At 38.1% G+C, this 25,585-nt stretch overlaps 1 protein-coding gene across 2 annotated transcripts in view; it reads left to right on the top strand.

Annotated features, from left to right (window-relative positions):
* The first annotated feature begins 278 nt into the window (after window positions 1-278).
* The window catches only part of arhgap45b (Rho GTPase activating protein 45b), a 29,669-nt gene continuing 4,362 nt past the window's right edge, over window positions 279-25,585 (top strand). The window contains exons 1-22 of one of the 2 annotated variants that reach the window (XR_010897882.1): window positions 279-690; window positions 2,018-2,405; window positions 7,650-7,793; window positions 8,962-9,046; window positions 10,934-11,006; window positions 11,181-11,241; window positions 12,020-12,154; window positions 12,330-12,391; window positions 12,478-12,588; window positions 13,117-13,197; window positions 13,326-13,493; window positions 13,603-13,740; window positions 15,799-15,989; window positions 16,108-16,229; window positions 19,760-19,858; window positions 20,464-20,565; window positions 20,650-20,813; window positions 20,894-21,082; window positions 21,174-21,311; window positions 24,500-24,738; window positions 24,855-25,092; window positions 25,241-25,334. Coding sequence is in view for 1 of the 2 variants with exons in the window: in XM_067415871.1 (XP_067271972.1) it covers window positions 1,073-1,198; window positions 2,018-2,405; window positions 7,650-7,793; window positions 8,962-9,046; window positions 10,934-11,006; window positions 11,181-11,241; window positions 12,020-12,154; window positions 12,330-12,391; window positions 12,478-12,588; window positions 13,117-13,197; window positions 13,326-13,493; window positions 13,603-13,740; window positions 15,799-15,989; window positions 16,108-16,229; window positions 19,760-19,858; window positions 20,464-20,565; window positions 20,650-20,813; window positions 20,894-21,082; window positions 21,174-21,311; window positions 24,500-24,738; window positions 24,855-25,092; window positions 25,241-25,334 (3,148 nt within the window). In the remaining variant the exon portion in view is untranslated. Of the gene's footprint in view, window positions 691-716; window positions 1,199-2,017; window positions 2,406-7,649; window positions 7,794-8,961; window positions 9,047-10,933; window positions 11,007-11,180; window positions 11,242-12,019; window positions 12,155-12,329; window positions 12,392-12,477; window positions 12,589-13,116; window positions 13,198-13,325; window positions 13,494-13,602; window positions 13,741-15,798; window positions 15,990-16,107; window positions 16,230-19,759; window positions 19,859-20,463; window positions 20,566-20,649; window positions 20,814-20,893; window positions 21,083-21,173; window positions 21,312-24,499; window positions 24,739-24,854; window positions 25,093-25,240; window positions 25,335-25,585 lie in introns of those variants that run through there. The other variant, XM_067415871.1, reaches the window with a different exon arrangement.

The following is a 25,585-nucleotide window of genomic DNA, read 5'->3' as shown; positions in this document are numbered from 1 at the left end:
CATAGTGAAATACATTTTAAAAGTAGCCTAGCATAACCTTCCCAACCGAGGTCACACCTGCTAAAAGAACCACTATTCTTTTAACACTGATATTCCCTTGAAATGAAACTGTAGTTAAACTCAGATCTTTTGTCAAGCAAAACAAATATATCAACAAATGTTTTGTCGCGAAAGTGGGCGTTGTTTTAATATTTAATTAAACCGCGGCAGGTGACAGACATTATAAGACGAACTATGGAGCAGTTGGCCAAATCTTATTTTTGCGAGTTAAAATGATGAAAACCGCTGCATAAACGTTGTTCGTAAGCATGTATCATGTTATCCAGACCACATATTTCTTCATGGCAACGCAGTTTCACTTGTCACTGGCTGAGAGTGAAAAAACTGAAAAGCGGATGCGCCTCAGACGGTTCTGATGTTTGTCAGTAGATTCAGTCAATGTGCGATCACATTAGAGGAGAGAGACAGAAGCTCGAGCTCGGAGTGTGTAAACCTCGCATCAGCGCTTTGAAATGGGGAGCCGGGGGGTGGGCAGGGGGGTTATATCGTAAATTAAAAGACTTACGCGGCGGATCTAAACATCTAAAGCTTAAAATGTTTTCTAAAAGGACAAGGGAACTGATAAAGACGCACTCGATGTCAAAGAAGAGCCGAACAGGAAGCAGCCCAGCGCCTCTCAACTCTCCATCAGTAAGTCGCACAGCATCTCTCGCCTTTTCCTCCTGCCAATCAACTTGATTGACATTTCACTCTCGCGCTCGTGTTTTCGTGTCGTGTTCGACGTTGTTGAAATATGTGTGAATTTTTCACACAAATATAGACTTTAAGTGCATCGTTTAGACCGTTATGCTTTAAAGAAAAGGACGGACTAAACTTCCTCAGTGATATGGCGCAGCAAGGTGCAACAAGTTCAGGGTTTGCCTTACTTTAGCCATTTGTCATTTTTATCCTGGTCTCAGGCTTTCCGTTAGACTTCATTACTTTTACTTTTTAAGGAATGTGTTGCAATAAAATTATGATGTTTGACGGATAATAGTGTGGAAAGTTAATTTCTAACGCACGGTAGCTGGAAATGTTGAAGCGTGTTTCGAGTAGCAAAAGCTACAGTCCTTACGCGACGAGTCAAAGAGTGAAAAAAACAAGCAACAAAGCTAAATTGGACATCTTGCCAAATAGACCAAACGTCTGGCTCAAACAGGTGGGTTTTATTGAAAACTACTATAAATGGTAAATACTTGTAATGTTACTGTTAAGATTATTAATGTGTCGTCGTGTAATATAGGCTACATCTACTGTAAAATAAATATGATCCAATGTCATGACGACGTGTTTTTACATTGCTTTAACTTATCAAAAAGGTTAATCAATTTTCAAAGTTATACAAGATTCACTGATTTTAAGTTGAAAAGACTTAAACATCAAAGTTGATTGTACTTAATTTAGGGCAGAAGCTTTTTTTTATACAGTGAAGTCAACCAGTGTAACCAGATATTGTAAAATTATTATACATTTACCTCATAATAATTGGCAACACGTGACCAAATGTCTGTGTATTGTATTTTAAAAACAATGATATCTTGCTGATTTTGACAATGATGGGAAATGAACATAGGCAAGCTTCTATCTGTTTGATTGAAATGTTCTTTTTTTAATTGGATTTTGGGATAACACTTTTTGGCATTTATTGGTTTGTCTGGTGCATAATTTAAGATTGATTTTAGAGTTGGCTGTTGCGCTACAGAAATGGCACTTTTTGGTTATATGTATTCATGTTCAGTCTTTTATAAGTGTTTTGGGGGCCTCCGCGAGGCCTGTTAGTGTGGCATCAACTCGTTGGGGTGTGACAGGAAGTAGGCCATGGTTACACAATTTCTCTTGTGAAAGAAGTTCTGTTTACTAACAGCTGTCTATTGTAGTCGGTCACAGATCTTGTGCTTCATCCGCAAACCCTCTGTAGTTTGCGTGCCCTGTTTATCAGTTTGCTCACACAGTTTCCCTTTTTTGTGTCATAATCCAGCTCTCTGCTCTTCAAGAGCAGCCTCGGAAAGATGCAGTCGATGCCGCCACCTCTTCGCCCTCCAGTCTGTCTCCCTCCATCCTGGAAGTCCCGTCTTCCTGTCCCGGTACCCCTTTGACCCAGCACACTAAGCTGGTGGGCTGCCCGTCTCCAATGGGCACCCTAAAGCGGCCGACTTCTCTGAGTCGCAATCCTAGCGCAGCGGGCTTCCCTATCCAGTCTTGGGTCTTCAGTAAGGGCGCAGGAAAATCTGTCATCTCCCAGAGTCCTTCGCCAGACACGCCTGAGGCCACAGTGGCTATTGAGGTGGAAGACATCCCGTCGCTGCTGCGCATAGTGGAGCGGTTTGCCAAAGCAGTGGAGAAGCTGAAAGATGTCGTGCTTGAAGGTGAGATGATAATTTTGTTGGAGAGGATCTATTTGGCATGAGTTAGTTGGGATAAAAACATTTTATAAACTCTTCTTAATCGTTTCTCTGTATTTATTCCTAATAACTAAGAATCACACAACAGCACAATATACTAATCAGCCACATGACAATTTGCATGTCATACCGCAAACATCACCTTCCGCTGTGGATCATGTGATTGCGTGGGGGAGAGGGGGCGGGGCTAAGTTTGCTCAAGAGGCCCTGTTCTTCCTGTAGCTGCAGTGATGTTGATTTCCTGTGGTGCACCACATTAGTACAGGAAATGGTACTCTCAGACCCCCCCCCCCCCCCCCACGACTTGTAAAGCAACGTCATTTAAACAACCTGCAGTAAATACTAAAATAAGTTATTATATTCAAAGCTTTCTGACAACTTGGTAGAGATGAATTAAAGGAACTTTTCAACAAGAGGATACTTATAAAATTGCTATGTTGTTACCATGCAATAATGGTAATGCCATGGTACTTTGAGAATCTGTTGCAGGTTTTTTTGGGCAAATGCCATCTAATATTACTAATGCGAGGCAACCTCTTCTTAAAGAGGTCTTCATGAACTGCCTTTTTTTCTTTTTTATACTGTTGTCTGAGGTCAACTAATGATGTTTGTGTGTTTTTTACATTCAAAAACATCATAACTAGTAAGTAATAGGCTATTTTCTACACTGATTTTGAGGCTCTCTCCTGAACGCTGGGTTTTGATGGGCGTGCCGCACTGGACACTTGGAAGTAAACGCCCACGGCTAGGATTGGATAAGATTTGCATATTTAATGAGCTTAAGCTCTGCTGTCAGTTCACGAGGGAGAGGAGAGTGAGGGAGAAGCCGCAACCAGAATGATTCTCTCGACCACAGGGCTCTTAAACGTCTTTATCAAACAAACACAATGATTTATTTCTCATATACCTGCGATTGATTGGACTATCATTTTTAAATTACACATAGCCCGCAAGATCGGGAGATATTAGCGCGAACCGTGTGCAAATACTTGTTCGCCGCGCACGCCGCTCTTCAGATGTCAACTGGAGAAGAGAATAGCAGAACAAGAAAGGAAAATAATGAGATGCATCGGCCCGCTGGGTTTGCGACCATACGTGTCTGAGTCCAGCGTGGTAAAGTTATGCTCTGTTAGACACGTACATGTAAGCAAAACGATCTATAACAATGCAGTACTATTACATATGTGAGTAAAACATGTTTTTATAAGTGTGTTGCACCATTCCTGTCGGATCCAAATCCAGCATCGACCAGAGATTTGTTTACAAACGATCCCGCAGTGAACTGAAGTGAACACCACTGTCTTCCCCACGTGAGCTGGAACTTCATTAAAAATAAAGTTTAACCACTCATTCCTAATATTAGGATCCGAAGGAAGCTTGTGCAGTGACTGTCTTCTTCCACAACCTTGAATAGCGCAATATCTTAATCTTCCTCGGCATGTTTATTGTTGTTGACCAGCTACCACAAGCCGAACAGCTCCATGAGTCGGTGGGCGGGGCTACTGAATTAGACGTGCTGTAGAGGTGTGTGTTTTGTCGTGCACTGACGTCAGTATGAAGCACAGGACCGTTTGCTGAGCCTGGTGTCTATAAAAGCTTTAAGTTTTCAGCTCTGAAACTTAGAGGATATTTTTATATCACCATGACCTTTTATATATCAAAAGCTCAAGGGAAAGTTGCTTTCTCAATTCACCACCCCTTTAAAATAAAAAGGCAGCTATACATTGCTATGGTTTGGCGCCAAGTTATTTATGTTAATTGGTTGATTATATTCATTACATCAAATTTTATTAATGAAAGCTACATTTAAATAGTGTTTGACATATATAGTTAACTTATTTTTTTCTATGCAGAGTATAGTAAATCCTGAAAATTAAAATTGATCAATTCAATATCAATTTAAAGGTCCCGTTCTTCGCGATTCCATCTTTCAAACTTTAGTTAGTGTGTAACGGTGCTGTTAGAGCATAAATAATACCTGTAAAATTATAAAGCTCAAAGTTCAATGCCAAGCGAGATATTTTATTTAACAGAAGTTCCTTTTTAAAGCCTACAGCGAACGGCCGGTTTGGACTACAGCAGGAAGTGCCGGGATGTAATGACGTCACTAGAACCGTTTGTTGACTAAAGCTCCGCCCACAAAAACGCAAAATGGGGGCGTGGTCTTGTTGCTCTCCCACGTGGAGAAGAGTGCATTCAGCGCTTGCATCTTCCCGTTATGGTAAGAGGCGGGACCTTTCCGGGCAAAGTGCGCTAAGCTGCTGTCCAATCACAACACGGGAAGCTCTGGCCCAATCAGAACTCGTTATGTGTTTCTGAAGGAGGGACTTCATAGAACAAGGAAATCATCAGACCGTTTTTAGGACAGAGAAAACAGCGCTGTACAGATAAGTCAATTGTGTGAAAAATACTGTTTGTTTTTTTTACACGCGAAACATGAACTCATGTTATATTGCACACTAAACATAATCAAAGCTTCGAAAACACGCGAAGAACGGGACCTTTAAAAAACATTTTGCCAAAAGATCTAATATAAATACATTTCAAACCAAGAATCAATTGAAAAGGAGAGAAGACATGTACAGCTGTGCTCAAAAGTTTACACACCCCTTGCAGAATCTGCAAAATTGTACTGTAACAAAATACGAGGGGTCATACAAAATGCATGTTGTTTTTTAGTACTGTCCTGAATAATATTTTTTACATAAAAGATGTGTACATATAGTCCACAAGACAAACTTTTTTTGTGTGTGTGTGATGGTTGTTCTTAAATCCCTTGTTGGTTCTGAGCCTATCTTCAGCCTATCTATCGTCCTGCAAATTCTTTAGTTTTCCAGCATCTTTTGCATATTTCAACCCTCTCCAGCAGTGACTGTATGATTTAGAAATCCATCTTTTCACACAGAGGACAATTGAGGGACCTAACCACCACTATAAAAAAGGTTAAAACATTCACTGGTGCTCCAGAAGGAAACATGATGCATTAAGAGCCAGGGGTAAGAACTTTTTGAAGATCAAGGTAAATGGAACTAAATTTTTATTCCAAGAAACGTGCATGTTATGTTGTTTCCGAAGGGAGTACTAAATGAGAGAATTATATTCAAAAAAAATAATCTGGACATCATCCTGCTCAAATGTTTTCACCCCCAGCTCTTAATGCATTGTGTGGCGTGTCCTTCTGGAGTATCAGTGAATGTTTGAGTCCCTCAATTTTCCTTTTGAGCATGACTCTGTGTGTATATATAGGTAGGTGTGTGTGTATAAAAGCATCCCATAATAAAAAGGTTAATCAGAACAGCAAGTTAAAATAGTCATTAATGGTTAGCATTGCAAACCATTGTCTTAGATTAGTTAGACAAATAGTGAACATCATTTCAGTCACTTGGTCATGAAAAGATCCAAAGTACAGCTTTTGGCATGGATGGTGTTTTAGTGGTTGACCCATGGCACATTTTCACTCAAGCTTTTCTGCCTTCACCAGAAGCTTATTTTTTTGATTCGGTGCACGAAAAAAAAAAATAAAAAAAACCTTTGTTCATTGCTGCATAAGTGTTAAACAGAAACTCAACAATAACAGTTGTAGCTTAGGTGTTTTTGCTAAGAGTTACAGTTAGGAGTCCTGACTGGAGGAAGTGGCTTGTTGACTCGCTGCTGCAGACGAGAAAGCAGTGCAACACCGTGTTAAACGGTCCATCTTGCATCATCTCGACTGTTTTAGGCTCTGTGAAGATTTCTTATGCTTCCTGTTAGCCTGACAGACATTGTGTCAGTTAAAGGGTATAGGGTTCACAAAGAAATGTCCAGGTCATATAATCAAAAGAAACGTATTATTCTTTGGATTTCCTAAATGTTCTTTTTTTAATGTTTTTTTTATTTTATAAAGTTGCTCCTTTTTTCTGCTTTTATATTTCTTTTTGATTAATTTTCTTTATTAATTATTTATTTTAATTTTGAGTTTGTTTGCATTGTAACATATTTATCAGTGCGAAAAGCAGAGTTGTTTGTTTTTTTGGCACAAATTAGACGTCTTGGCCTGAAATGAAGTTTCTGAGCTTGTGTGGCTGTAACCCATTTGCAGCTGATAAGAATGGATGTTGTGAAGAGCTGCATGATTAATCACTAAAAGATCGCAATCACAATTCAAACGGCCGTGTGATCTCCTTCCCAAATGACAATGATTTGCCTCTCTATTAAACCTTTGACAATATCACAGCGAAACATTCAGAGCTGAGTTTGAGTTTGCGCTTCCACTGATCCAGAGAGGGCAGTTGTATAGGTTTGTAATGGCTTCACAAACAGCCTTTTTTTTTTAACATTACAGTATCGTTATTTTTGTGTTCTAAATGTTCATCACAGAAGAACTGGGGGAAAGTTTTATGGAGAAAATCACCTTTTGTTTAACCAAATTAACAATGGTTTTGCTTCAAATCAATACATTTAAAGGGTTAGTTCACCCAAAAATGAAAATTGTCACTTATTTAGAAAAAGTTACCTGGTTGCCTTAAAATTGAGTTCATTGAATTTAAAATTGAGTTAATACAATGAACATTTTTTGAAATTCAACAACCTTTATTAAAATATTAAAAGATTTTGTAAGCATATTGGGTAATTGTGTTTTGTGATGACGCAGTGAAACATGCCAAATAGTGCTATTTTCATGATTTATCAATTTGTGGTTCAGATACAATAATATTTTGAGTTTCTATTTATTAAACAAATTTCCTTCATTGAATCAACTCAAAATTTTTAATTTCAATAAACTCAATTTTTTTTAAGGCAACCAGGTTGCCTACTTTTTGAAGTTAAACCAACAAAAAACAACGTTCGACACCCGTAAGACCTCCGTTCATCTTCGCAACGCAAATGAAGATATTTTTGTTGAAATATGATGGCCTTTATTGACACCAATGTAATTTCCTCTCTCAAGACCCATAAAGGCACTAAAGATGTCGTTACAAAGCCCATCTCAATACAGTGGCTCTACAATAGTTTTTGTGCGCAAAAAAACTAAATGACGACTTGTATAGTGATGGGCCGATTTGAAAACAAAGCTTTGAAAGTTGTTGTTCTATTTATTTATTTTTTAATATAATTGTCTGTTCAGAATAGTGGGAGAATCATGATCGCTGTTTGAATCACAAAAAAAATGTGATTCTCAGTTGATCCAGAATCGTGGAGCTCTAATGTTGTGGATGTTTTTTTTTGCAGACAAACAGGAAAACCGCCGTCCATTGGCCCATGAGTGTTTAGGGGAAGTTCTGCGCATCCTGCGGCAGGTCATCAGCATGTACCCCCTCCTCAACACAGTGGAGACCCTCACTGCTGCCGGCAAACTCATCTCACAGGTCAAAGGTTAGAGAAAAAGGCAATGTGGCTTTTGATCTGAAAGGATGGATTTGTTTTCTTTGTCTGTAGTGCATCTGTTTTGTACACTGAGGGTGCATTTACACGACGACAATGTACTAAAAACAGAAAAGGTTTTCCTTTGTATTTTTTTGCATACAGACTCCAACATTGTCAAAAAGATCCCTGTTCACATGGATCAACAGAAACGATTAAAAACGCTGTATTCATACCAGGCCAGTAGGTGGCGATGTCACTTAAAGAAACATTACTCATATATAGACTGAACCATAGACAGTAAAAGAAATGGACGGAGCGATCCCATTGCCTTCTACGGCGTTAAGTGATGTCAGTATAGGAGCACTCACTTCCTGATGGCTGAGCGAACTGCGCAGGCTCAGACTGAGCTTGACGACGTAGATGTGACGTGAGCCTCCTGTCTGACAGCTGTAGGTCTTCTAGTAGATGTGGAAAGTGAAAGCTGAATCACGTTGTTTAAATATTTTCTCCCATTGCTTTTGGCTCACTATGGGCTTCTCCCCATTCTTCCCCCTTGACTTTATCAGACTTTATGTCTCCACGTCCCCCCGACTGTCTCATAGACAGTAAAAGATTGCCTGCGAGCGTCTCCTCAGGTCTATACGGTAATTTCTCAACTGTGCGACAGGGTCGCGTTGGTTATGACGCAATCGTTAGCCTATTTTTACAAAAACAGCTTCTGCGGGGCGATAGTGTAAGATACAAGGTAATGGAGCCTTTTATACATTGTCGTCTTTCTTTAGAAATAAACAATGGACAAATGGAGTCTTTAAACGCCTCTGATGTAAAGTTATTCACTGTCAAAGTGACTCAAAAATGAATGGGAGTCAATGGGATGCTAACAGCAGGTGATGGCTTGGTTAGCAATGGCAGCCCCTAGGGGTGGAACGTTTTCCGAGCGCCAGATTACCCCCTTGGACTGAACGCTTAACTCGCATGACGACAAATTCAAGCTTTTTTTAGTTTAGACCAAGACAATAACGTATAATTTAAAAATAACTTACACTTTTGAAACCTGTTTTAAAAAGTAAAAATGCTAAAGTTTGCATTGTCAGGCCCCCAAAACACTGTTGTCGTGTAAATGAACTGTCAAAGTTTAGTTATTTAGACATTTCCGTTATTTTGTTTTTTCATTCAGGATACCACTATGAAGTGTGCAATGAAGCAGAAAAGAAAGATTTTGAGAAGGCCATTGAGACCATTGCTGTAGCTTTTAGCTCCAAGTGAGTATGGAGAGCTCAGTTAACATGCTATCAATGTGTTTCCAACTCCGATATAAAGTCAAAACTGCTTTATACATCTTTTCTTCTCATTCACATAATTGCAATTGCAAGCCTTACCTTAATTACCTTTATTTGTTACTCTGAGGATGAAACGGCTTCCATATTTTGCAGTATGTGTATTGAGCACTAATTTGCTGAATTAGAATAAATGTAATACGCCAATCCAGGTAATCAAAATGTGCAGTAGACAAACAGAGAACAGTGCTTGGAGAAACTTTATCCCACAAGGCAATGTTCACAACTTTTATTTTTATTTTGGATGTCACATTTCAGCGATGATTTTTAACATGTCTCCTTTAAATATGATGCCAAGATTTATTTTTTCCTGATTAATTCAGGGGAATATTATGCATTTTTCCTAAAATAAAATGTATTTTATATTTTACAAAAAAATACCAAAAGGTCAATGCATATTTTCCCTCTGAATTAATTGGAAATAAATAAATAAATAAATAAATAAATAAATACTGAAGGAACAATGTGTAATTTTCCCCTGAATTCATTGGTGTTTGTTTGATTTCAATTACTTCAGGGAGAAATTACTCATTATTTTTTTATTTATTTACTCATTTATTTTTAATTAATTAAGGGGGAAATTACTTATTGGTCCTTTATTTATTTATTTATTTATTTATTTTCAATTACTTCAGGGGAAAATTACTCATTAATTTACTTATTTATTTTTAATTAATTAAGGGGGAAATTTACTTATTGGTCCTTTATTTATTTATTTATTTATTTATTTTCAATTACTTCAGGCAGAAATTACTCATTGGTTTATTTATTTATTTATTTATTTATTTTTAATTACTTTAGGGGAAATGACTCATTGGCCCTTTATTTATTTATTTACTTATTTATTTTTAATTAATTAAGGGGGAAATGACTCATTGGTCCTATTGATTAATTTATTTATTTTCAGTTATTTCAGGGGGAAATTACTCGTTGGTTTACTTTTTGTTTATTTTTATTTATTTTCAACTACTTCAGGGGAAAATTACTCGTTGGTTTATTTATTTATTTATTTATTTATTTTCAACTACTTCAGGGGGAAATTACTCGTTGGTTGGTTTATTTATTTATTTATTTATTTATTTATTTATTTATTTTCAACTACTTCAGGGGGAAATTAGTCGTTGGTTTATTTATTTATTTTCAGTCAGTTCAGGGGGAAATTACTCATTGGTCCTTTGGTATTTATTTAAACTGAGTCATTCCAGGGGAAATGGCCTATAGTTCCTTTTGGAATAATTTTTTTAAATATATTTTATATATACATTTTATTTTTGCAGTCAACATGAATAAATGTATACCCTTCTGTAGTGCCATGTGGCATTCTTTGCCTGCATTTTGAAATCGTCTTTCTCGAAAATGCTCTGAATCACTGACATTAGTCGTAGCACTACAGAAATAACAGGAAGTTGATTTGTGGCTTCTACTTGAACCCTCAAGGATCTGTTTTTGAGTTTGAGCTGATCATTATCGTCACCTGTAGTATTTCTGTTTTCACTTCTAGTGTTTTAAAACTCATGTTCTGCTGTCATATTGTAATATACCTTTGAATGTTCATGAGAATATCTTGCATTAATTTCTTGTGACGAAACATTAAATCATGCAGCAGTGCACCGTGATGCTGTTTTTGTAGCAATAACAAATTAAAGAGGAAGTTGTGAACCAAAATCTGCCATCTGATCATTTGCCCTGGTTATTATTATAGGCATTTTTGTTTATAATTCAATTGCAAGTTGACTCAGTTTGCCTTTTAACATTACATTCTGATACAGCATATTACGTTTGAGAGAAAGCTGAGCTGTTTTGTTTTGTCAGTGTCTCTGAACTGCTGATGGGAGAGGTGGACAGTAGCACGTTGTTGTCTGTGATGCCCACTGAGAAAAGCAGGGTAAGTGTGTGTCAGTTTCACTGCCTGTAAAGAGCGGATGTTGCCAGCAGGTTTTGACTTCCTGAAAGTGCAGTTCTGTGATTTAATGCTGCTGCTCTGACACAGTTGACCACTGAAATGTGAATCACATGGAACACCGTATGAAGGTTTTATATATTTGTGTTTTTTCTTCAGTCTATGGAGAACCTCTCGGGTCACGAGCTGTCACACTCACGGAGTGATTCATCTGAGCTAGGTAATTTTTGACACATTCAGACATGCAGAAAAACAAGTGGGAATTCAGTATAGAAATTTATTTGTAAAACATTATTCTAATAACAAGACTCCTGGAAATCATTTAAAATGTAATTTATTATAGAACTCAATGTCAATGTTATAATTTTATTTATAAAAGAGATATTTAAAGTCGGAACATATATTTAAAATAATTATCATTAGCGTATATAGAATATACCGATCATAGAATATTTATTATAAAATAACTATTTATTCATCTGTTTATTATAAGATGGTACATATTAGTATGTACTTTAAAACTCATAATTGTATAATATTTAATGAGAGATCTTTTAAAAGTCTGAAGAACACATATTTATGATAATAATTTATTTATTGTAATATGAGTACTTTAAAAAGCCCCTTGCTGAACATATTTATAATAATAATAATCATCATATTATATAATAATCAGAAACCTTTAATAAACATTAACCAATTATAGATTAGCGTTAAATTAAAATTCTTATTTATTATTTGGTTCCTGCAGAAGAATTTATATGCATTTCATTTCATTTCTAATTGTATAATATTTATTGAGATTTTAAAGTCTCCTTTAGAACATACATTATATAATGTTGCATAACGTATCAATAATAATAATAAATAACAACAACTATGATAATAATGCTATGTCTTTATGTATTTTATTATTATTATTACTACATATTTACACCCCTCACCCTAATGTTGGACATTTGCTCACATAACTGTGTGTCCCTGTGCATGTGCTGCAGCGATGAGCGCTGAAGAGGTGGACATTATCCTGCAGCGCAGTGAAGGCGGCGTGGACTCTGCTCTAACTTACGCTAAAACCATCTCCAAGTACATGAAGGATCTTATCAGCTACGTTGAGAGGAAGCTTGCACTGGGTAAGATCCTGTGCTTTTTAGCGTTATGATTGCTTGATTTACCCATGTTTAAAAGTGTTATGCGGATTTGATTCTAAATTCTGATTGGTTGAGCCACCTTATTTCGTTATTATTTAGGTTTTACTTGTTTTTACTTGATATTTTACAAATTTAATTTCAATTGGTATTTATCTAGAGTTGGAGTTCTCCAAGGGCTTACAAAGGATCTATCAGGCATGTAAACAGACAATCACCCAGGTGAGATTTAATCATGGTCTGCCGTTCTCAGGGTGTCTGCTGTTTGTTTGTTTGCCTCCTCATCCATCTCTTTTTGTGTCCATCAGCCACACATGCCCTTCTTCTCCATCTACTCTCTGGCTCTGGAGCAGGACCTGGAGCAGAGCTCGGCGATGCATCAGGCAGCCTCCACCCTGCACAACCAGACCTTCATCATGGTAAAACAGCTCTGGGGCCATCTTTTGTCATCCTTTCAATAATAATAATAGCCTGTAGTAGTAGTTAAGAACACCCTATTGAATTACGTGGTTTTCTGTATCAGGACATAATTTAAAAAAATCCTCTGGTCCTTGGCCAGTCTTGATTTGGAAAATTAAACCTCAGATGAACAACAACACATGACATATCACACTATATCATTATGGATTTAGCAAAAATAAAGCCAAAATAGAAAACACCTGGATGACAAAAATAGGACATCAGAACTACACATCAGACTACAGGCCTCAGTTAACATGTTAAATGCTAAAGTTTATGACTGTACAATTAGAAAAAGACAGGTCAAGTATGGCATGCTTAGAAGGGTTGTCCGGAGAAAGCCTCTTCTCTCTAAAAGAACATGACAGCACGGCTTAGGATTGCAAAGTTGCATCTGAACAAACCTCAAGACTCCTAGAACAATAGTAGGGTAGTAGGAGCATGAAGTGCTTATATTTTTGAATAATTATGTGCTTGTTCATCCACAGCCTCTGCTGCTCCGTAAACAAGAACACGAGAAGAAACGCAAGGAGATCAAGGAGCAGTGGCTGAAGGCCAAAAGAAAACTGGTAACATTTACATTCATTTGTCTTTTAGCTACCGAAACCCATCAAGCTTAAGCCAGGATGTGTCTTCAAACAGAGAACCGCACAAGATGTTAGCAGTACAGGTCTATAAACATTGCGTTTGAACACAGATGGAGTGTGAAGTGAACCTTCGCAGAGCTAAGCAGGTCTACATGGCCCGCTGTGAAGAGTATGACAAGGCAAGGACGGCGGCTAACCGGGCCGAGGAGGAGGGCGGCAGCTCTACCACTAAAGCGGTAGACAAGAAGAAACGACTGGAGGAAGAGGCACGCAACAAGGTCAGCAGCACTCGCTGTCGGTTAAGCCACTTTAGACACTGTAGGAGAAGGTTTGCAAATTCCGTGTTAGAGCAGGTTGTGTTTTTGAAACGGTGTGTGTTTGTCTCAGGCTGAGGAGGCTGAGGCCACATACCGGACCTGCATCGCAGATGCCACCACACAACACCAGGAGCTGGAGCACATGAAGGTCACGGTTCTGCGGCAGATCCAAGAGGTCATTAAACAGACTGACCAGACCATTCGCTCGGTATGTACCTATATCACCCTGTAGCCCAAGACTGGTTTCCCACTGAACCTAAGCATGGTTGAGCCTGGTCAGTACCTGGATGGGAGACCTCCTGGTAAACCTAGGTAGCTGCTGGTAGAGCTGTTAGTGAGGCCAGCAGAGGGCGCTCGCGCTGTGGTCTGAGTGGGTCCTAACACCCCAGTATACTGATGGGGACACTGTACTGTCAGAGAACACTGTCCTTCAGATGAGACGTTAAACAGATGCCCTGACTCTCTGTGGTCATTAAAAATACCAGGATGTCCTTTAGAAAAAGAGTAGGGGTGTAACCTCTGCATCCTGGCCAAATTTGCCCATTGGCCTCTGTCCATCATGGCCTCCTAATCATCCCCCTCTCCTGATTGGCTTCATCCCTCTGTCTCCTCTCCACCAATCAGCTGGTGTGTGGTGAGCATTCTGGAGCAATATGGCTGCCGTTGCATCATCTTCTGCACATTGGTGGTGGTTGAGGAGATTCCCCCCTTCCATGTAAAGCACTTTGAGAGCCTAGTAAAGCGCTATATACATGTAACAAATTATTATTATTATTAAAGGTGGGGTAAGTGGTTTCTGGTAACCGTTGTTGATATTTCAAATCACCAAAACAAACACGCTCCTACCCCCAAAAAGGGTCTTGGCCCTATTTTTATAGCTCCGCCTCACACATACGTAACCCAGGCAACGACTACGGCAGAATCTCTGTGTAACTAATCCAGGTTGAATATTCAATGAAAAAGTGTCCCCTTCTATCACAAAAACACAAACCGTTCTCATGAACAACCCTATAGTACACGAGCCGACAGTCCAACTAACGACATATTACAATTATGACCGGATAAGGGTTATATAGATCATGAAAAGAGGAAACAAATTAGGAGTATAGTATCTTACTTGTCGGACACATTTTGTGAGCTGATGCTTGAAGCACACAGTGAGGAGATTTAGATGCTCCATACGGTGTGGAAATAAACGGGTCTTTATCATCGCTGAAGTGAGCCACAATACGATCGCAAATGGACAAACAAGGGAACATGACACATGAGCATATTCGAGCAAAAGCAGCATATATTAGGCTAGTTCTCGGCTAATGTCCGTTGTGTGTGACTCGTGTGTTTTGAATAATGACGTGCACAGAGCGAGAGCGAGTGCTCTTCTCACTATCAATAGTAGACACACCCCTTACCTGCTGATTGGCTACAAGTTTATTCCACTCGGCCCGAGTCCTTTTTCTAAAACGGTTTTGAAATAACACTTACCCCACCTTTAAATGTTAACAATTGCAACATAATACAAAGTTTAAATGGCATCATAATAATTTCTCAATGCTAAGCCTTCAATAGTTAAAAAAAAAAAAAAAAAAACAACGTAAATGTATTACGGAAATGTTAATATGCTTGCTGTATTGTTTTTAAAATAAATTTGTAGTATTTAAACACATTTAAAACCGATACAGCATGTGTTACATTTATATAATAAAAAATATTGTAAAATATATTAAAAACAAATGTATTAAGTAAATGTTAAATATGCTAATATATTAAGTAAATATTGTACAATACAGCAATTATAATTAAATATTTAAAAACGATACAGCATATGTGGAAGTGTATACATTTGCTGTATTGTTTTTTTAATAATGAAATATATTTGCTGTAGTTTCCTTAATATATTTGCATATTTAATACATTTACTTAATACATCTGCTGTTTTTTTTTTTTAATATTTAAATATATTTGCAGTGTTAAGTAAATGTGTTAAATATGTATATGCAAAATATTTTAAAATGCAGCTAATCTATATTTTAGGAAATATTTTTTTATATTCTTACCAGTGATTAAACAGTATTTTCTAATATTTGTGGCCTGGAAAATCTCTTGAATAAGGCATGAAGTTGTTTTTAACTATAATCAGGACATTTGTAGAGCTTGCTTACTTGGCCAATGACCCAGTCATGCATTGCTTGCTGGAAAAAACAGCCAAACAAAAAAAAATCTAAATCCAGCTTGAGTGGTTTTAACTGTATGAAAAAAACATTTCCAGGCCACCATCTCCTACTACCAGATCATGCACATGCAGACGGTAGTGCTGCCGGTGCACTATCAGACGCTGTGTGAGAGCAGTAAACTGTACGACCCCGGACAGCAGTACGGCACGCACGTCAAAGACCTTCAGATGACAGAAGAGCCTGAGACGCATTATGAGTTTGAGGCCTATTCTGCCTCCTCCAGCCAGTAAGAAAAACTCATTTTACACACACACACACACACACACTTCTACAAGGCATCATGGAACTGGAGGTAAATATTACCGTAACACGCTTTTTTTATTTTTTATTAATTTTTTATTCAGGCCGTCAGCCAGAGCACGTACCGACAGTGCCAACGCTGATGCTCAGACCAGTGCAGAAGTGCCGCAGACCCCAGGAGAGACGGGAGATACAAGCTCCTCTCAGAAAGATGAACATAAGAGGGGTATGTGTGTGTGTGTGTGTGTGTGTGTATATATATATATATATATATACCGTAATTCCTCAAATAAAGACCGGGGCCTTTATTTACCTGAACTGCCAATGGGATCCGGCTTTTATTTGAAGCAGGCTTTTATTAGGGGCAGGCCTGTATTTCTAATTCCATCTGTTTGAAAAATAATTGCTTTAAATAAACAGTTTAAAATTTAAAGCGATCGTTCCATTGGACAAATATAGATTTTTTTTTTTTAAGAAACATTTGCAAAAATATCACCATACAACAGCCAGAAAGGCGACAAAGCAATTTGGGTCAGAATTGCAGTAGCCTAATCGGTAAACACAATTGAGTCAGTTTGAAAAATGTAAAATGTTTATTCCTAATTTCTATAGCCTAGGCTATATGTTGCGGTTCCACGTGAGATTATTTTATTGTTGCATGTGAGGGAAAAAGCTTTCTTCCACTCAAGAATAGTTGTAGACTTTTAAGCACTTTTTATTTTAATACATCTCTTTATTTAGGAGATTATCCACTCATTTTCCCCCGGCCTTTATTTGAGACCGGCCTTTATTTGTTTGTGTTGACCACGCCCCCGGCCACTATCAGAGGCCTGGCTTTTAATTGACTACATGCTTTTATTTGAGGAAATACGGTATATACCCAACTTATATATATATACACAGTCCCTGACAAAAGTCTTGTCGCTTGTGTACAAATTGACCTAAAGTGCCGCTGAAATATATTTCTAATCAAGATTTTTTTACAAGAAATGGCTCATTTTAATCCCACCAGCTTTTGTGATAATGTTTCAGTGAAAAACTAAACTTTCAAAAAGTATTCTAATATTCACAGCTTGGTAAAGCCCATTGAGTCAATTTTTGCAAAGACATAAGTGTTGTCGCCTTGTCATATGAGCTTCCCCTGTGACTAATATTGGATCAATTAGGTCTCAAGTGTGTATAAAAAGAACCCCAGTACGCTAGACCTTCACATCAACTGCAACTAGACATCTGCAAACATGCCTAAGATTCACCCTGAGACTAAAGTTTTGATTATCATGAGGCTGAAGACCAGATCCACTGCTGATGTGGCAGACACCTTCAATGTGTCTCAGAGTCAAGTACAGAGGATAAAAAAAAGATTTGAAGAGACTGGAGACGTTTTTGACAAGCCCAGGTCAGGCAGACCCCGCAAGACAACTGCTCGAGAGGACTGTTTGTTGGCTTGAAAATCCAAGGCCAGCCCATTTTCCACTGCAGCAGAGCTCCACGAGACCTGGTCACCTGAAGTCCCTGTGTCAACCAGAACAGTTTTTCGGATTCTGTCTCGAAATGGCCTCCATGGTCGAATCAGTGCCCAGAAGCCAGCACTAAACAAAAGACAATTGAAAAACTGTGTGGCATTTGCCAAGGCCCACAGCCTGCTAAAAGGATGGACGCAGGAAAAGTGGCAGAAGGTGGATTTTTCAGATGAATCTTCTGTTGAATTACACAACAGTCGCCGCAAATATTACAGGAGACCTACTGGTGCCCGAATGGATCCGAGATTCACCCAGAAAACAGTGAAGTTTGGTGGCGGAAAAATCATGGTCTGGGGTTACATTCAGTATGGGGGTGTGGGAGATCTGCAGGGTGGAAGGCAACATCAATAGTCTAAAATACCAAGAAATCTTAGCTACCTCTTATTCCCAACCATAAAAGAGGCCAAATTCTGCAGCAGGACGGTGCTCCATCGCATACTTCCATCTCCACATCAAAGTTCCTCAAGGCGAAGAAGATCAAGATGCTCCAGGATTGGCCAGCCCAGTCACCAGACATGAACATCATTGAGCATATGTGGGCTAGGATGAAAGAGGACGCATGGAAGACGAAACCAAAGAATATTGATGAACTCTGGGAGGCATGCAAGACTGCTTTCTTAGCTATTCCTGATGACTTCATCAATAAATTGTATGAATCCTTGCCAAACCGCATGGATGCAGTCCTTCAAGCTCATGGAAGTCATACAAGATATTAAATTTGAATCTCACAGCACCACAACTTAATTTGCAGACATATTGTTGTATTTGCAGTAAATTTGTTCAATTTCTGTATAGGCGACAACTTTTGTCTTGACAAAATTTGACCTTTCTGTCTTGATTAAATGATAAATATTTTTTCTGTGAAAATTATTTATTTCAGTGCATTAAACATCATTTGGGAGGGTTTTAGCTTTTCATATGAGCTATTTCTAACACCAATGAATTAATTAAAAGTCAGGTATTTCTAGAAAATAGATAAGCGACAAGACTTTTGTCAGGGACTGTATATATATATATATATATATATATATATATATATATATATATATATATATATATATATATATATATATATATATATATATATATATATATATATATATATATATATATATAAATATATATATATATATATATATAAATAAATAATATATATTTATTTATTTATTTATATATATGAACACCATACTAATACTGTGTTTGACCCCCTTTCGCCTTCAGAACTGCCTTAATTCTACGTGGCATTGATTAAACAAGGTGCTAAAAGCATTCTTTAGAAATGTTGGCCCATATTGATAGGATAGAATCTTGATGGAGATTTGTGGGATTCACATCCAGGGCACGAAGCTCCCGTTCTACCACATCCCAAAGATGCTCTATTGGGTTGAGATCGGGTGACTGTGGGGGCCATTTTAGTACAAATGAACTCATTGTCATGTTTAAGAAACCAATTTTAGAGGATTCAAGTTTTGTGACATGGTTCATTATCCTGCTGGAAGTAGCCATCAGAGGATGGAACATGGTGGTCATAAAGGGATGGACATGGTCAGAAACAATGCTCAGGTAGGCCGTGGCATTTAAATGATGCCCAATTGGTACTAAGGGGTCTAAAGTGCGCCAATAAAACATTCCCCACACCATTACACCACCACCACCAGCCTGCACTGTGGTAACAAGGCATGATGGATCCATATTCTCATTCTGTTTACGTCAAATTCCGACTCTACCATCTGAATGTATCAAAACAAATCGAGACTCATCAGACTAGGCAACATTGTTCCAGTCTTTAACTGTCCAATTTTGGTGCGCTTGTGCAAATTGTAGCCTCTTCTTCCTATTTGTAGTGGAGATGAGTGGTACTAGGCGGGGTCTTCTGCTGTTGTAGCCCATCCCCCTCAAGGTTGTGCGTGTTGTGGCTTCACAAATGCTTTGCTGCATACCTCTGTTGTAACGAGTGGTTATTTTAGTCAAAGTTGCTCTTCTATCAGCTTGAATCAGTCGGCCCATTCTCCTCTGACCTCTAGCATCAACAAGGCATTTTTGCCCACAGACTGGATACTGGATTTTTTTCCCTTTTCACACCATTCTTTGTAAACCCTAGAAATGGTTGTGTGGAAAAATATCAGTAAGCCTGTCTGGCACCAACAACCATGCCACGCTAAATGTTGAAATGTTGTATGTACTTACCTAAAATAGGTATGCAAAGGGTTTTAACTTCTTTTTTCTTTTATGTCAGCTCGAGGTCTCATGTCCCACAAGTCTTGGGGCTCTACAGTGAGTGACACAGACAGCGTAGAAGGAGGAAATGGCCTGGGATCACCGACTACCAGCACAGGTACAACTTCTTGGCATGACTAATATAGTAAATGTGTAAGATTAATATAGAGTAAAGTCCTCATGAAATCAAAATCAATCTTATTTACTTTGTTAGCACATAACAGGTCTCAATTAATTTGTGCAAATTTATACACAGACATAGATAAATTGTTTGCCGCGGTAAGGAAACGGTGTTGCTTCTCAGCTGATGTCAGTTTGATGGCTTGGGTTTTAAAATGCGTAACCACTCCCCTCCAGCCGTTAGTCTGCTATGAGCAATTGATGGAGACGAGGAGCGCTGAGGTTTAACCCTGCCCTCTGTTCAATATTCAGTTTCACTTGGAAATACATCACGGCACTGAAGAAAACTCACTCGCTACTTCCAGTTCACTGGGACTTTAAGGACTTCATATTTGCAGGCGGTCCACACGCACTGCCAGTAGAAAACTTTTGTTTTTTTTAAAGGTGCCTCTCACTGCAAAAAAAATCACATTCTGTCTGATCGTCAGGGGCTTATTCATTTTTTTAAAATATCTTAAATTATTTTAAAATGTAATATTTGTTCGTTTTTATTTGTAAACCTGGCAATCCTTGTTCACTTTTCTTTCTTTTTTTTTGTGGTAGGTGACATAAGTAAAATGGCCCGGACATCATCTACAGGAACTATGTCATCAAACGAAGACCTCGATGAAAAGGACTCGAATGTTTCTTCCTTCGAATCTCCAAGTGAGATAAAAAAAAATGCACACATTTCCCATGGTAATCTGAGCCCGTCATCTAGTTTCTCACTGCTCACTCAACATTTTGCAGATATAAACGGCATCGAGCCTGAGATTGCGGTGCCCACTGGGCCATTTCGGAACGTTGGGCTGTCGAAAGCAGCTCAGACGCACAAACTGCGTAAACTGCGCTCCCCGTCCAAATGCAGAGAATGTGACAGCTACGTTTATTTCCAGGGAGCGGAGTGCGAGGAGGTGAGGTCAACTTATCTGTGTCTAATAAAGATTTTCCTTTTTGTTAAAAATAAACTTAAGTCTGATTTTCCTCTTTGCAGTGTTTCCTGGCTTGTCACAAGCGCTGCTTGGAGACTTTGGCCATTCAGTGTGGCCACAAAAAACTCCAGGGTCGCCTTCAGCTTTTCGGGCAGGATTTCTCACAGGTGTCCGGCAACAGTCCCGACGGCATTCCCTTCATCATCAAGAAGTGCATCGCTGAGATCGAGAGAAGAGCTTTGAGAATGAAGGTACGCAAGTGACAAGTCAGATCCAGCAGGTGTTGGTCAATAGAAATGCAAGATCATTATATGTGTGTCCTCCCCTCTCTCTCCCTCTCAGGGCATTTATCGAGTGAATGGGGTGAAGACGCGGGTGGAGAAGCTGTGCCAGGCGTTTGAGAATGGGAAAGAGCTAGTGGAACTGTCACAGTCCTCACCACATGACATCAGTAATGTACTAAAACTTTACCTGCGGCAGGTGAGCCACCATTATGTGAACATTTAGCAATATCATTCCATATAATGTCATGGAAATGGCATTTGGGGGTTTTGTCGTCATTTTCTGCTTTTTGCCCAAATGTAACTAATTAATCTTTTAATTTTTATATATGATATTTTATTATATTAATTATAAAATATAACAGCATTTTGGGGTTGCTCAATCAACAAAATTATTAATAAAATATAATAATCAAATAAATTAAAATATATACACACACACGTTTACATAATATCTGTTCTGTTTAAAGGTGCCCTAGAATGATTTGAAACGATATGTTCTATTGTTCTCTGATATCTACATAGAGGGTATGTGGCTTATTTAAGGGCAAAAATTGTCCAGATACAGTTTTACAGGTCCATTTACAACCCTATAAATTGTCCCTAGGATGTAATGCTCTCTTTTTTGCCTTATTTGGAAGGGTCATGAATATTAATGTTGAACTCTGCTCTGATTGGCTTATTTCAGCAGCTCACAGCAGTTTAGCTGTTCAGTGAAGCGGCTCGAGTCCTGACCTTCCTGACAGAACACAGACAGACTAAATGACACACTTTAAGCAAAACATCTCAAATGGAGACTGAGATATTGCAGCTTACTTGTTTATTTGGTGTTTTCAAATCATCCGCACGCGAGAGAGCTCGCGTTCATGCGGTTGCCAGATTTCCCAAACAGAGCTTTACAGTGAAAAAAAACCCTGTATGATATCCAGTGTTATATCTAAACATGTCTAATCTGGCAACCATTTGCACGCGAACTCTCTCGTGCGTGCCGGTGAACTGAAAATACCAATAAACATGTAAGCTGCATTTTATCAATCTCCATTTGAGATGTTCTGCTTAAAGTGTGCCATTCAGTCTACATTTTAGACTTGTCTTTTTTCGTCAACGATATTGCATGTTTATATAACGTTAGTCACAATGTAGGCTAAGGTTACACAGTGACTGTTATGTAGCCTAATCTGAAATACAAATAGGCAAAAACATCATAGGAAACACCATACTTCAGTTCTCAAAAATATAAATATATAACTTATATTTTTACAAAATTAATAGCCTTGTCAAATGACTTTAACTTATATGGTGGAAAAGATGACGTTTGCTAAAAGGATCAAGTGAACCATCTAAGCAAAGCATCTACGGTTGTATTTTGTAATACAAAATAATATTACCCTTTGTCATTAGACACACAATTTAGTTTGGTATGATATTTGGTGTTTCCTATTGTTACTGTACTAGCATCTTGCGTTATCTAGACAATGCTGTCTGTCTAAGAAACTTTTAATTTAAACAGAAATTGTTTAAAGGGGGGGTGAAATGCTGTTTCATGCATACTGAGCTTTTTACACTGTTAAAGTCTTGGATTCCCATCCTAGACATAGACAAAGTTTCAAAAACTAATGTTGGACGTTTGATGGAGTATTTTTGTGTCAAAAATACTCCTTCCGGTTTCTCAAAGGTTTCGGAGAGTTTTTTTCCGAGTATGGGTCGGCTTGACATCGACAGAGTGGAAGGTCCTTGTATGGGCCGTACGGGCTCTTCTCCCGGAAGGATGCGCACGTGGACTAGAAGCGATTTATCCATGGAGAGATTTATCAATATAGTTAATTTATCAATGGAGCATGTGATCTATGGTGTGTGTTTAAATACATTTGTTTAGCTGACCAATATAGGTGTCAGTTTGTTTATTGGAAAACTACCCTAACATAAACCTAGTATTCTCACAAAGCGTGCTTCGTCATTCAAATGCGCTAACGGTTACTCCATTGTTGTTCTATGTATAACGTTACACTAGTCTGATGTGCAAAACCGTTTCGCTTGCTACTGCTAAGGTTTAGTCGCATACAATAGTCCATAAACCGAATCATGTCCTCATAAACTGCGAGTAAACACACACAAATGTTGACAGGCCACTAAATACAGAACATACCACAGAGACGGAAGTCCTGCTGTTGCTGTTTCTCCTGTTCAATTTATTTCATCCTCCGGATCTGATTCTGGATCATATATGTATTAGTTGAATCTGGGTAGCGTTTTCTTCTCCACGCTTGAGGACGTCACCGCTTTGTGCGCACTCGTCATTCTTTAGCTCCGCCCTCACGATACGCCTCCAAGCGCTCGTTTTTTTTCTGATTATAAACATCAACCATGACTGTTGACATTTTTTTATCTGTGGGAAGGGTAGACAAGTCTCCTGAACAGCCTGGAACATAAAGTGTGTCCATGCGAGCAGCTTGTTTTGATGGTTCGCTCCCATTTCCGCCTGACAATGAACATGTTTGGACAGACGCAAATGTTGTGGGCGTGCATATAAATGATCACCAACGCTTACGTCACGGTTGGCGTTATGTTGAGAAGCACTTTTTTTCCTGTTGCGTTATGGATTCATGAGATTTACATAAGTAGGAGGCAATGGTATTTGAGACTCACAGTATGTGATGTCCATGTACTGAACTCTTATTATTTCACTATGGCAAGGTTAATTCAATTTTTAATTTTAGGGCACCTTTAAATTATAATATTAATGAGAAATAACAGAATATGAATTTGTCATCCAAATTTAACGAAGTAGATTTTAATATAATAGAATGCAATATATACAAGTTAATTTAAATATATGACAGATTTTGTATTTGTGGGTTTGCCAAATTTTACAAATAAAACCATTTAATGTTTATATATAGTATTTTATTATATTAAAATTAACTAATGACATTTAGAATTTACCTTCATTTATTAAATAATATTCTTACAGAACGTATTTGTATATTTAAAAATAAATTACAAATGGATATAATAAATTATAATTATATCAAAATATATAATTACAGAATTTACATTTGTGGAGTTCACCCATATAACGTCATATAAACTATTAATATATTTTGTTTATTATATTGTTATATTCAAATTAAGTTATGACAAATAAAAATGTTGGGTTGCCCAAATGTTACTAATTTATTAATAGTATAATTTACTTTTTAGAATCCATTATTCTTATAATTATTTATTAAAAATTATTATAACAAAATTAATTCACCCAAATTGTATTAATCAAATATGTTATAATCTAAGTTGCCTACATTGTATGTTAATACCTTCAATTGTAATATGGACTAATTTGAAATGCATTTAGTTTATTTTCCTGTTTGTGGTTGTTTTTTTGCTCAGCTTCCAGAGCCCATCATGCCCTTCCGCCTGTACAACAGTCTGATGGGCCTGGCAAAGGAAAGCCTGGCTGTAGTGGGTCCAGAGGGAGCCGAGACCGGTAAGGGGCCCGACCTGGTGGACCAGGGCTCTGAAACGGACCCTGAACTCTTGGCCCTCGTCGAAAGACTTAAAAATCTGCTAAAAGAGCTGCCCAAACCAAACACCAGCACTCTCCGCTACATAGCGCGCCATCTGAGAAGGTTAAAAGCAGAAAAATGACTTCCCCTCATATTTAAGGGCCTCTAAACGTACCTTGGCAGACTCTGTTAGCAGCCATTTATCAAACTTTTTTAATGTTTAATGTCGCCTTTTTCAGGATTGCAGAACTGGAAGACGACAATAAGATGAGCCCGAGTAATCTGGGCATCGTGTTTGGACCCTCACTGATGAGGCCCCGGCCCTCAGGGGCCACAGTGTCCCTATCCTCTCTGGTGGATTACCCATACCAGGCCCGCATCGTGGAGACCCTCATTGTGTTTTATCCCTCCATTTTCCACTCCGACTCCAGCCGGTCCACATGCACCAGCACGACCAGCGCTCAATCCCTACAGCAGGTTTGTGATTCTTATGAGAGATATTACCCAGCAGCCAACACAGCATGTCATCTTATTAACTGCTCTATTTTAATCGGAGGTCAAGTGTTTAAAAACACTTTTTAGGAAGTATTAATGCAGAACAAATGTAATGTATTTGTCTGTGCAGCAAAGCAGCATTGAAGAAGAACACTGTTTGAATGATGAACAAAGGATCACAGATGAATCCGGTGCTGCAGAATCAGACAAGTTAGAGGGCCATGGTATTTCATTTCATTATTTTAAATTTGATCTTTTATTTTATGTGCATGTCGATTTAACCGCATCAAAAATAGGGTTGTTTACATAATGTTTGTGTATAATTGTTATAATTACTCGTATCATGAAATAAGATTTTGGTTATACATTTAAACATTTTGTATTTAATTAAGTTATATCTAAATAGTTTTTGTTGTTTAATGGGTGCAAAAGAAAATAATGTTTTATTATTTAAAAGCATTGGCAAACATATTGA

This window comes from Pseudorasbora parva, chromosome 14 (assembly GCF_024679245.1).
Source record: "Pseudorasbora parva isolate DD20220531a chromosome 14, ASM2467924v1, whole genome shotgun sequence".
Lineage (NCBI taxonomy): Eukaryota > Metazoa > Chordata > Actinopteri > Cypriniformes > Gobionidae > Pseudorasbora > Pseudorasbora parva.
This window is presented reverse-complemented; position numbering and strand designations above follow the sequence as displayed.